A 12,608-nucleotide genomic window follows, 5' to 3' on the forward strand; every position below is an offset into this window, starting at 1 on the left:
ATCGTAAATTTTATTATATTTGTAATTTTTTAAAAATATTAGTAGATAATTAATTATTATTTTTAAAATTACCATAAATTATTTAACACAATTTATTTCAGCACATGTACGACCAATCTCAAACGATGATCACGCAACACTTGATGGAACAATGGTAAATATACCATTGATTTTGATTTCGAACGGAAAGGAATTGAATGGTATAGAAATATTTTCAAATATAGTAAAATAAACGAAAACATTTATAAAATGAAAGCAAAATCTTATACGACGGATGTAGAATATAAAATTTTGTTATATTTTTAGGAATTTGTATGTATGTAATATATCAATAATATGGTTCTTTGAAAAGCAAGACATAAACAATGCAAGCTATAGCAAAGAGAATGATAAAGATATCTAAAGTAAGAGCAGTGGAGGCTTGATCACTCAACTCCAAGTTTCTTCCTCCAAGCCTATCCACCATGTCTGGAGTTGATACCCAATTTTGCAATTCTTGTTCGTAAGGATCTTCTAACTTCATCCTCAATTTGTCCGCTTGACGACTCGCCTCTTCTTGTGCAAGCGTCCAGTCGTAGAACTTTCGACTTTCTTCGTTGCTTAGTACCTCATACACTTGTTTTAGTTTCATGAATTTCTCCGACGCAACTTTTAGAGGGAGAGAGGTCGTGTCCGGATGATACTCTTTCGATAATCTTCTATACGCACTTTTTATCTCTTCTACCTCTGCCTCTGCATCTACTCCTAAGAACCTTCACGTATATTACACATAAGAACACACTATTATATCTTTGTATAATTTATGAAAATCGATAGTATTCGTGGATTGAAACATTTTTTAGACCTAATTCAATTGTTGGATGTAAATTTCTTCGCACCGAATAACTCTTATTAAATTATGAATAGAACCCAATCCAACCGTGAAAGTTTGGTTTGGACTGGATTGAGATACTCTTTTCACTTATTAATTTTTATTTAATTATTTTCATATATTGAATTAAGATTAACAACTCTATTTCAATTTATATTACAAACAATTTTCTTTTTAAACGGTTGCAAGATGATTTTTAGATGTATTTGGAGAATAATTTGTCAAAAAAAAGGTTTAAATATAATTCTATCATAGGAGGAAAAACGTACTTATAAGCTTAATACTAAGTTTGGGTTGGTTTGGATTAGTTTAGATGATGCATATATACCAACTTAATCTATAAAATCTTCATTTATTTGAATCCTGCTCGAGCCGGTAACCCTACCGAAACTATATGCATTGAGTGAGCTGGATTTGTTTGTATTTTTTGGACACTCCTACATGAGATTGAAGAATATACAATAAGACTAACCTAATTAAGCAAGGAAAAAACCTTTACTCACTTACTGGTAGTGAGAATCAGAAGAGTTGTTGAGCAAGTCTGCCAAACTTGGACCCAACATGTTATTACTGACATTGTTTTGATCATTACTCTCCTTTTTCTTGCGTCCAATCCATCCTTCTTCCTCGTTTTGCCAATGAATTCTTGTGTCGACCCCCGGTGGAGGTCGTCGGCGGTCGTTGTTGGGAGCTTGAGCTGCATAGACGCGCCATGTACGAAATGTGGGAGCAGAGGAATGGAAGGTTTTGTGAAAGAGGAGAGAATTGGGAAATGGAGGAGAAGCCATGGAAAGGAATGGAATGGAAGGGGAAGAAGAGAGTTAAATCAAAACCATTACCACTGCTTTGTGTGGATGAGAATGAATACTCACACTTCAAAGCTACATCTTTCTAGCCTTTCATTCCCCCTTGACCTATTAGTAAATTGTTTTCTTGTGCTTCTTCATTCTTTTAATATTTATAAAGGCAACTTATACATTATTTAAAAAAACTCCTGAGATATTAAATCTCAGGCAAACTGAATTACATCATAGAATGATTCTAACATAGTTAAAAAAAATAATAAAATGTTTAGCTACTGTATTGTGGTATTTGGACGACTACTTATTAGAAATTAAGATGGTTAAAAGGCACAATTATCTAAATTTGTCGTCCAATTTTACTACTTTTACAATAAAGAGTAAAGTGGACAGTTTTTCCAAAAATTTATTGTAAAGGTTTAAATTAATTTTATTATTGTAAAGGTTTGAATTAATTTTAAAGTGTTTAATTTTTTTAAAAAATATTTTAAAAAAGTTCGGGATATTTTTAACTTTTCAAAACAATCAATTTTTAAGAAAACATTTCAAACAAATTTTTTTAAAAATAAGTTTAATAAAATGATGTATATTAACAAATTTTTAACGTTTTATTATTATTATTATTTTATTTCATAACCTTTTTTTAGTATATCCCTTTTACATTCGAAAAGAAAAAAAAAGTATGGCTGAATAGTGAAATGCATGGTTCAATTATTAGCCAAATATTCTTCAAAACCTAACAAATATACATGATTCAAATTATATTGCATTAAATTTAGAATTTGAGCTATATGGTTCGACTTACATTATACTCAAAGAATTGAACTATGTTCTATTCAATCAATTCTAGTGCTCAATAACTATGCAAAGCAACAACGTCCTTCCAACCCACAGCTAAGACAAAATTGACAATGAAAAGCATTAGATAATTAGGCCAAGTCAAAGTGTAAGATTGCCTATTGAGCGCAACGGTGGCATTTTCCTTGTCGCACTTCACTAACATGTGCACCATACAATACGCGACACACTAATAGTGGAAATAGTATTCGCTACTTAAGTAGACAAGCTATGTACTATCTTAAGCATCAAAGTACTTTAGACGTAATACGCAAAGCTATACACACACAACACTTATAGACATTATTTTAAAAGTCTTAACAGCACAAATCCGGATTGAACAGCTGGTTTTAACATTAAGAAGCCACATTTTATCTGCTATATCTAGAATCAATTCGAACCATACTTATCGATTGATTGGATTTCTTTAAGTTTGAAAAAATGATCATCAATATCAGTCCAAGTGAAAAAAAAATGTTTAGACTTGGCTAAAATATCCACTGCCATTTGCCCCAGCAAAAGAAATCTCTCTAGCTTCCTTAGAACTCAAGGAGTACAACCTATAGAACAGAAGGTCGTAAATAAATCTCTCTAAATTAAATCTGTCTAGTGGTTTATTTCGGAATAATTAATCAAATATCAACCATTTGATAGATAGTCTGGGTTAAACAATTTTTACACAATAATCTATATTCAAGTCAGAGAGTAACCAAGTAACACGGTTAGCAGAAGTAGGTGTTTTCAAATTACTTCACTGAAGGTACAGATACAAATCAATTCAATATAAAATTTGAAAATGACACAAACTTTGGAGGCCAAGAAAAGCAACCAACCTCTTATAATAAGCAGAAATCTAACTCATCTTCCATGTAGGCATACCATAACGGCAACAAAAGACGTTGGGGGTCTTTACTTTTGAGTAGCAAAAACCATGGTTAGGACGCTCCCCTTTTTCATTGAGATGACAAAAAAACATGTCATAATATACCAGTATAATTAACATGATACAATACTGTAAAGGTTAAAAGTTTCCGCCATCACTAAACTTAGCTTTCTCCTTTACGAACTTGACAAATTTAGATTGAATTATAGTATTAAGTTATTAACTCATATGTTGTACGAGGAAATATATGAGTATATTAATGGTAGAATAGAATTAGTCCCAATTTATGCCCTGAGATTGCTAAACTAATGTGAAGAGGGGTATGGTAACACATGACAGATATCTCATTTAATACGAGATATTGAAAAGAAATTAACAGTAGAAAGGAAAATATTGTACAAATAGTGTTAAGTTAGAAATTCTAATATACGAAGGTGAAATGGAAGTGAACTTTGGGTTAAACGTCAGATATTAAGAACAAGAGACGACATCTAAAGCATACCTTATGATACTGGAAGGGAAACAGAACCATTTTCTACATTGACTTCCAAATTCCAGCCCCTGAATCGTTAATCTCAGCTCAGTTGTAAATATGAAAACACATGAGTAATAAAAATAGATCAAATTGAAAGGGTAATATTACTTTTCTGCTGCCTCTCTCCTCAATTCCTGTATTTGACCCTCTAATTGAAAGCATGCCACTTGGATTTCCATATTTTTCTCACAAAGCTCCTTCCATTGCGTGGATAGAGCATGAAGCTCATATGCAGCGTTTTGCTGGGCATTGCATAATTAATCAACCAAGTATTTCAAAGAATTGGTCTCTGCCCTACTGTATTATGAATTACAAGGATGCTACTTACTTGATGGAATTTCCTTTCACGGTTCACTTTTTCAATCTTCTCATTCTGTTCCTGAGCTAATTTTTGCATTCTGATAACAATCAACATTGTGGCAATATAAGTAACAATTATATATGGTCACTTTTGATCAGATAACAGATGCACTCGGTACTTTCATGTTCATTTCACTCAGAAACGACAGATAAAATGTGGCCAAGTGTTCCATAAAACTAATGCCTGTGATGCAATAGTTTTCAGTTTTCATAGCAACAGTCCTTGCCTCAGATAACATGCCCATACAAGTGGATGTTGGAATCCACCATGGATAATATTTAAACACAGAATCGTATTATTATTAGACCACGAAGATTCCAAACATTAAGTTCTTGTGTATCCCGTTTTATACAATTAAGAGGATTGATTCATAGTTTGTAAGTAAATCTATGAAACCGCCCTAGATCAGCACCTATCCCAATCTGTGTGTACATAGGTTGGTTGGCATGACTATAAAGAAAATTAGAAACCACCAAAGAATTGTCAACAATGCATCAACTGTAAAATATGTTTTTCCAAGTACCAAATCAACAGGCTTTACGTCCTTAAATGATGTGAAATGCTAACCCTTCTCAAATTTGAACCCTAGTCTGCAAACATAAATGCAGAAAGAAAGAGCCATAGGCAGGACCAACTTTACGTGGATGGTTCATGTCTGCTGAGTATTGGAGACTGTATAGCTTCATTAATGAGTCAATTCAGTTCAGACAGAGAATCATATACCGTATACCTTCACCGATGGCAAAATCGTTATGTAGCTACCTGTTAGGTTATGTTTTGCTTGGTTGGAGGCCCTTTCTTAGATTGTCTCTTCCTTTGTTAGTTTCTTCTTTTTCTTTTATGTCCTTGTGTTCTTTCAATTTTTCGTGATAGAAGTTTGGGTACTAATTATAAAAACGAATAATAATGAATATAAAAACTAAAAAAACCAACTAGCAGTACATTAAAGAAAGGGAGATGCACAAATATGATGTAAAACAACTATTTCTCCATTTGAAATTCTTTTTTCTTGCAAGTAATGGAACAATTTACTCTATAGGATGTTAGAAAGCAAAGGATTGATTAGGAGCTACATTTGATTCAATAAAAACATAATTAGTAGCACGCATAAAACATGACATAAAAAAATAATAATAACAAACCTTGATAGAAGTGCTTCCAGCTGTTTGTTGTGCTGCTTCCAGATATCAGGGCCATATTTTGACATCAGATCCAAATTTTCCAGCCTACAGTATGACAAAAATGCACCGCCAGTGGTTAGGTTCCTTATTATTTCGTAATGAATCATCAAGACCTCTCTAATGTTTCTTTTCAGGGTTTGGACGCATAATCTTCAGTATTTTGCTTTTTCTTACCAAAACTGTATAAATCACATCACACCTCTCATAAGCATGGCCCAAATGTACACAAACTAGATATAAGAAACCCACTGCAACCAAGAAAATGGACATAAATATGACCAACGGGAAAGAGTTACATGCAGCAAAGTGATTTCCAGGGTCAGTAACATTAAGTACTCAGAGCTGGCTATCACAACGGTGTTTTGGGCCCAGTATAAACCATAAATTTAATAACTTAAGAACACCCATGAAGATATTGACTCGGGATTGCAGATATTAGAAGAGCTGTATGCGTTCAAGTAGTCGACTCTACTGATCTCCATAAAATTAAGTTGGGCAAAAGACAAATCTTAAATGCCTATAATAGAACACAATCAAAATGTATCAACACTTCACCTCAGCACTTGATGACGGAGTAAGCATTGAGCTTTCTGAAGTGTCTGCTTCCAAGCAGTTTCGTCATTCTTTTTATTTGGAGGTGGTGTCTCTAATTTATATCTTGCAACGTCAAGAGGGACTGGAGGCCTCCCAGCTCTTACACGCTCATACTCCCTAGCAAGCATCGGATGATCCTGAGTTCAAACTTCGTTCAGTTGAATAGATTATCGCTAATATTATCACATTTTTAAATATTCTCGTGATCAATCAAACGTAAAGGTTAAAGAACTAATGTAGAGTGGCACGTCCCATAGTCATTGGATGACACACGGTGACTTTCGAATAAGCAATATGCCAATATCTATGTTCTTGTCAATCAGTTAATTTTGATTTCAATTTCTTTAGCTCGTTTTCGATAAACGAAAACAGAAACAGCAGATGAAGCTTCTAAACACTTCCAAACTCATCAATTAGTAACTTTCTAGCAAATATACCCAGCGGAAAAGAAGTAAGTTCTTTCAGGCACAATAGCCTATGAAATCAAGCGTAACCTAGAGAGAACTCCGAGGTAAAAGGAAATGGCAAGTGAAACTACCTCGAATTTGAACTTAGGAAGAGGAGGTAAGTCTTTGAGAAAGTCGGCGGGTCGCTTGGAGCTACGCCGCATCTCTTCCTCGACCAAGCGATCAACCTCTGCTTTGACCCTTGGGTCGGCATAGTCGTCGTCGATGTAGGGCAAAGCGTCGATAACCTCCGCATCTGCAGAAACGCGCCAAGCTGGTTGAGATGGCTGCGGTGGAGCTTCGAGCATTAGGATATCCCCATTATTGTTGTTAGCAGCCATTGTCGCCACCACGAACAACAGAGGTTTTGAGTTTCGGATTTACTGAAAGCTCAGAGTGCGAGAAGACGAAGATTCCGCGGCCGCCCGCGTCGAATTTTGTTCAGTTTTCTTCTCTCTTTAATTTTAACACGTTTGGGCCTCAAAACTTTATGAAATTAACATTATAGTCAATAAAAAAAACTATAGAGTTTATATTCTAAAAATATAAAAAATAGTAAATTTTACCAAATATTTATAATATATATAATAAAAAAATTTAAATGTTTTAATTTATTTTACTATTTTTTCATTGTTGAAATATCAAAACGGTAAAATTTAAAATTTAATAATAAACAATTCTCCTAATATATATGTAGTATATTTATTAAAGTTTAAACATACTTTTGATTTAATAATGATATCATGGACACAACTCACCAAATTTAGGGTTAAGTTCGTATGGTTTATCCGATAAATGAGGAAACGATGTGAAAAAACAAACGCAAAAATCGGAAGCGCGCGGATGAAGCACCGAGCGCGCTTCCGGCCATTTAAAACACCTTTCGCGGTAAAACTATTTCAAGCCATTTGACCCTATTGTCCTTACTCCGATCACAATATTACGAAACACTCGAAAACGATTTCCCTTCCTTTTTGTTTTCTTTTGTGGCCATTCGCATTAATTGCATTTGCTCTATTATGCTTGCTCTACCCCTGTCTCTGCTTCCACATTTGCTTTCCCTCCCGCCATTATCGATGCTTTGAGCTTTTCATCAGTGCCACAACGTTTGAGGTTCAAAAGAAGGGGAAAAACTAAGTTAAAACCCCCAAAACCCTTGGACTTCTCTTTGAAAATCGTCGGTGTTTTGTTCTAGTGAAATGGGGATAAAAGACCTCCTCAGGTTTATGAAGCCCTACATTGAGCCCATTCACATCAAGAAATACGCGGGCGAACGTGTAATGTATCCCGTGTTTCTATTTGGTTGTTTAGTTTACTTGATTCATTGATTCTTGAACCGAGCTTTTTTTGCAGGTGGGTATCGACGCGTATAGCTGGCTCCACAGAGGAGGTAACGTTTCTGCTTCTTCATTATTGCAATGTGTTCTTTTTGTGATGTTTGGGAGGGGGGGTTGTTATCCATTTTATTAACACTGCTTTTGTAACAGCTTATTCTTGTAGTATGGAGATTTGTCTTAACTCTAATAGTGATAAGAAATGGCGATATATAGACTACTGTATGCATAGAATCAATCTGCTTCGTCACTATGAGATAGTCCCAGTTGTTGTTTTCGACGGCGGGAATATTCCGTGTAAGGCAGTCACTCACCAAGAAAGGCACAGGTATGTTCTCACTGTTTATAGTATTATTCTCTTTTGAAATTTTGTAGTTTAGCTTGTTGTAAAAATGGGTGTATATGGCCTTCCCAGAAAAAAAGAGAAAAACAGGGAATTAGCGATGGAGAAGCTGAAAGAAGGGAATGTTAATGCTGCCTCTGAGCTTTTCCAGGTTTTTGACATTCTATAGATGCTATACTTTTACGGTTATACTATTTACATTCAGCTTTCAAAACTGGGAGTATCTTTCAGATGTGGGAGCTAAAAGTTTTACATTTGAAGTATAATTTATTCACTAATAAGCTCGGCTCAAACTCACTCACTGCATCAATGACAAAGTATATTGCTGTTAAGGAGTTGAATATGTTGTTACTAGTGTATTTGGGTTCTCATTAAAAAAAATATGAAGCCACCTGACTATCAAAGTTTAAATTGGCTAGTAGTTAACAAGAGCCTAGTTAACAAGGAGTTATAGAGAATGAGTTAAATCCATGGTGATGTTGGCTACCTATCTAAGATTTAATATTCTATAACTTGCCTTGACATTCTAGTGGGTAGGATTCAACAAGTTGTCTTGTGAAATTAGTGGAGGTATGAGTAATGTAATGTGAAAAAAAAAAAAAAGTTTAAGCAATCTCCATTGCCTCTCACTTTGCAAAATACTCCCTTTTATTCGTTCACAAGCAATCTAATGTGAATTTTAGATGCTTTTTATTATAGTTTGTATTCATGTCTAATTTCACGTTGTCTTTTTTTTTTTTGGTAGCGAGCAGTGAACATTACTCCATCCATAGCAAATCAACTAATAAAGGCAAGTGCTTTTCACATAATACAAATACAAATACATTGTATTCACATTTACCATTTTTTAAAACAGAGTTTCTTGATAAATATCTGAACTTCGGTATGCTAGTTGTGATCACACTGCATCAACAGAGTGTTTCTACTTTTCTCCTACATTAACTGTTTCAGTTGTTCATCATTCTAGCTTCTTAGAGAACACGACATCGAATTTGTGGTAGCCCCTTATGAGGCTGATGCACAGTTGGCATATCTTTCCAGCCTTGGAACACTAAACGGAGGAATTGCGGCTGTGATCACAGAGGATAGTGACATGATTGCATATGGTTGTAAAGCTGTAAGAACTTGCACAATGCTTTGATTTGATGCAAATGGAGGTCCAGTGCTCTCATGCTGCCTTTGTTTGAACTATTTGTTGCACGAAAGTGTCAAGCCTTTCTTTGTGTTGATTGGGATTGCTTTGCAGACAATCTTTAAGATGGACCGATATGGCAATGGTGAAGAGATGATGCTAGATAAGATTTTTGACTCTGCAGGCTGTACACCTTCCTTCAAAGATTTTGACAAGGAATTGCTCACAGGTGAACTCCTAGTCCCCCGTCCCCCATATTTTCCTTGCAATTGAACGTGAACAATTTTTATTGCAATCAACATTACTTGCACCGAAGCAAACTGACTTCTGTTTCTGTTTTCTACAGGCATGTGTGTCTTAGCTGGCTGTGACTTTCTTCCTTCAGTTCCTGGAATCGGCATCGCAAGGGCTTACGCATTGGTCTCCAAGTATCGGAATCTGGAACGTGTAAGCACATCTGTTTTCTCTTGCATCCAAAATTTTTAATGATTGATCATAACCCTAAACCCTAAACTTTAAACCTATAGAGGCGTTCAAGAAATTTTCTACACTCTTTTATCCAAAAAGAAATAATAACAATCTACATCCCCTTGGAAAAAAGAAAAAAGGGACATTTGAGATGTTTGTGCCTAAAACCATCCAACGTGTGCCAAGTCATATCTTCCTTTTCTACGGACAAGGAAATATTCTTTTATGTGACAGCAAGTGCATGGTTACCATTGAGCAGTAAGATTCATCTCACGGTTTTCTTTACATTCTCAGCAATAGATTCGGGCCTTCAGCTGCAGTAAATTTCTCCTATTCTAGAGCTCAAGCTTTTAAAATTTGATAACTGGATACTCTCTTACACTTCAGCTACCTTTCTCTTGGATAGTTCAATTGACATATCGTTATATAATTCATTCATTCATTTTATCGCCACTGCAAAACTTAAATATCACTTGTGTGGCTATTTACTTTTAAGCCATCTCAGGTTTTGACTTCATAAACAACGTTTGAGAGCAATCATCTAAAGCTGGTTTTAATTGGCATCTCTTTCAGGCTCTCTCTGCTTTGAAGCTTCAGAAAAAGGAACAAATGCCTGAAGATTACTTCAAACTTTTCAGACAAGCTATGGCAGTCTTTCAGCATGCAAAAATGTGTGTGTGTACAATGAAAATGTGATTTAGCATTAACCACTAATTCCATAATGTATTCATCCAATGACTTGTTTTAGTTCCATGCAGTTATGATGCTGAAACGAGGAAGCTTATACCCATGAAACCGCTTCCCCTAGAGCTTCTGCAGGTCCTAGGTGAAGAAATTGATTTTTTGGGACCGTATCCTTTATCCAATAACCATTTTTACCTGCTTGAGTTCGTATTTTCTTGGGAACTGTCATCTTTATTCCCACACGAGTACATATCAATATAAGCATTAGAAGTAGAGTGAGAGACTCCTGAAGTTAAAGGGCCAACCTTCGTCTAACGATTCTGTATTAATTTATCTGATATTATCATGTCTGGCTTTGTGCCTTGTTTGATCAATGCCCCTGCACATCGATACAATTCTTCATTAAAGCTACTTTGGTTATTGGTACTGTGATTAATATCAAGGAACCTGGGACGGAGGATGAGTTAATGACCAATTCTTGGTGGATTTTGTTGGAGGGCGTAAAATATATGCTTTTTTTAGTAACTAGTCAGGAACCATTTTTTTTTGTTATTATTTTTCTTTAACCAATTATGATGGAAATAGAGATATGCCTCCTTCAATAGCTGTTTCAATAGCCGAAGGAAGGTTAAACCCCGTAACTATGGAGGCCTTTAACTATTTCTCGAGTGAAGAATGTAACCAAGACCTTATAATAAAGAATAAAGAAATACTTCCAAGGACGGAGAAAGCTGAGGTATCTGAGGAGGAGAGCTGTTTTATGGTCGTTGGTAAGGACAGAGAAAGACATATCCCAGGTTAGTTTTCTGGTACAACTTGAAGATACTTATTCCTGGTTCAAGCTTAAGTTTCCTTTCAATTTCAATAATATGATATTTCTTTTATAATTTTTATATTTTTTAATTCTTGATTCCCGATAAAAGCAAAGAAAATAGAAACTAGCACAGACATGAGTCGGCCAAAGAACTTTAAAACAGCAAAGTTCGCATTTCTGTGGTTAGTAGGAAACATTGTTACTTGCAAACTTGACTTGGTAGATGCATCTAGTTATCTATAAACGCCCTTAAGGTTACTAGAATACATTAGAAATACCTTGATGGATTCCCACCGTAACTCAATTGAAGAAGTCTATATTTAGAACGTTTGAGTGAAGGTTGTGGTATATGTGGTCTTTTTAATATAATTTTAAACTGGTTTTGAAAATTAACTCAAATTCCAATAAGTTGAATGACACGAAGCTCCTTCAAAAACTAATGTTTTGATAGTATGTTAAGTTATTCTTTGAATGTAATTTTCAAAATATATTCTTAACCAAAACAAATACAAATACTTTATTATAGTTAATTTTATGATATATCGAATTGTGGAATGAACTATATTGAGAATGTTCAATAACTAATCATCTTCATCATTTTATGACAGATAAGAAAATTAAACCTGTAGCAGGCTATAAGAAGTCTAAAGAAGACTTTGCACTTGAGAAGCTAATTACACCGTCGAGTGTTCCAAGAACAAATGAAGTCAAGCCTGTTCTTAACTACAAATCAATAAAGACTCCGGATAACAATCCATTCAAGAGAAGGAAAGTTGATGAATTGCCCTTGGAACCAACGCAAAGGGTTGATGAAGAAGTTTCAGTCGTAAGTGAGGATGAATGTGCCTTATTATCGAGCGCCACTTCAGATAACTTAATATCAAAATCTTCTAATAAAAGAAAACTAAACGAAGCTCTTACTGACCAAAAGGACAATGCTATTGAGCATATATCAGGGGTGACCCAAGAAGAGGATTTGGTGCTGTTAGAACTGCCACCAGAATCCCAAAAAAGCGTAAACTCAAAGGCAAGCAGTGCTATAGGTAGAAAAAGAGTTGTAGGCAAGGAGAACAAGGGAAAGAGTAATAGTTCAGGGATTCCAAAGAATAGTATATTGAACTTCTTCTCTAGAGTATTATCATGTAAATTTCTGTCTTGACAATCCATTCTGTACTTCTCTAGAGTGTAATTTTTCTGCATGGATTGACCGATGCAATCTTCTTAAATAGCCGTTTCAATATTTAATGGTATTGATGATAAGAAGGCAGTCTTGTTTTGATCCAAATCAGCTGAATGGGGAAGGCCAGGAAAGCTGTTGAAATTAT

The 12,608-nt window shown here is 35.0% G+C and overlaps 3 protein-coding genes across 4 annotated transcripts; 1 reads left to right on the plus strand and 2 right to left on the minus strand.

Annotated features, from left to right (window-relative positions):
• Positions 1-275: 275 nt before the first annotated feature.
• On the minus strand, positions 276-1,815 carry LOC101208302 (NAD(P)H-quinone oxidoreductase subunit T, chloroplastic). 2 transcript variants are annotated; one of them, XM_004137574.3, is made up of 2 exons: positions 1,379-1,815; positions 276-752 (listed from the first exon to the last, which is right to left on the minus strand). In XM_004137574.3, exons 1-2 carry the CDS (start codon positions 1,657-1,659, stop codon positions 329-331), a joined length of 705 nt encoding a protein of 234 aa, XP_004137622.1. In that variant the 5' UTR covers positions 1,660-1,815; the 3' UTR covers positions 276-328. The 2 variants fall into 2 exon arrangements, with proteins under 2 accessions (XP_004137622.1, XP_011650709.1); XM_011652407.2 differs by having other exon boundaries at positions 1,375-1,663.
• A 1,321-nt stretch (positions 1,816-3,136) lies between these two features.
• LOC101218284 (pre-mRNA-splicing factor SPF27 homolog) lies at positions 3,137-6,994 on the minus strand. The gene is made up of 7 exons (XM_004137447.3): positions 6,601-6,994; positions 6,024-6,199; positions 5,430-5,513; positions 4,255-4,324; positions 4,035-4,168; positions 3,894-3,952; positions 3,137-3,456 (listed from the first exon to the last, which is right to left on the minus strand). Exons 1-6 carry the CDS (start codon positions 6,847-6,849, stop codon positions 3,895-3,897), a joined length of 771 nt encoding a protein of 256 aa, XP_004137495.1. The 5' UTR covers positions 6,850-6,994; the 3' UTR covers positions 3,137-3,456; position 3,894.
• Positions 6,995-7,301: 307 nt separating this feature from the next.
• Positions 7,302-12,568, plus strand: LOC101208542 (exonuclease 1). Its single transcript, XM_004137575.3, has 12 exons — positions 7,302-7,785; positions 7,862-7,898; positions 7,996-8,170; positions 8,258-8,336; positions 8,931-8,975; positions 9,153-9,302; positions 9,432-9,546; positions 9,664-9,764; positions 10,359-10,456; positions 10,544-10,636; positions 11,055-11,266; positions 11,892-12,568. Exons 1-12 carry the CDS (start codon positions 7,708-7,710, stop codon positions 12,440-12,442), a joined length of 1,734 nt encoding a protein of 577 aa, XP_004137623.1. The 5' UTR covers positions 7,302-7,707; the 3' UTR covers positions 12,443-12,568.
• Positions 12,569-12,608: the final 40 nt, after the last annotated feature.

The sequence above is a fragment of the Cucumis sativus genome, chromosome 1 (genome assembly GCF_000004075.3).
Source record: "Cucumis sativus cultivar 9930 chromosome 1, Cucumber_9930_V3, whole genome shotgun sequence".
NCBI lineage: Eukaryota > Viridiplantae > Streptophyta > Magnoliopsida > Cucurbitales > Cucurbitaceae > Cucumis > Cucumis sativus.

Coding starts and splice junctions, on each gene's coding strand:
- LOC101208302 (XM_004137574.3), bottom strand. CDS start 1,659: ATGGCTTCTCCTCCATTTCCCAATTCTCTCCTCTTTCACAAAACCTTC. Junction 753..1,378: donor TCTTCTGATTCTCACTACCA/GTAAGTGAGTAA, acceptor ATATACGTGAAG/GTTCTTAGGAGTAGATGCAG.
- LOC101218284 (XM_004137447.3), bottom strand. CDS start 6,849: ATGGCTGCTAACAACAATAATGGGGATATCCTAATGCTCGAAGCTCCA. Junction 5,514..6,023: donor CTCCGTCATCAAGTGCTGAG/GTGAAGTGTTGA, acceptor GTCATACTGTAG/GCTGGAAAATTTGGATCTGA. Junction 3,953..4,034: donor AGGAGAGAGGCAGCAGAAAA/GTAATATTACCC, acceptor TTAACGATTCAG/GGGCTGGAATTTGGAAGTCA.
- LOC101208542 (XM_004137575.3), top strand. CDS start 7,708: ATGGGGATAAAAGACCTCCTCAGGTTTATGAAGCCCTACATTGAGCCC. Junction 9,765..10,358: donor AGTATCGGAATCTGGAACGT/GTAAGCACATCT, acceptor CATCTCTTTCAG/GCTCTCTCTGCTTTGAAGCT. Junction 10,637..11,054: donor GAAATTGATTTTTTGGGACC/GTATCCTTTATC, acceptor TGATGGAAATAG/AGATATGCCTCCTTCAATAG.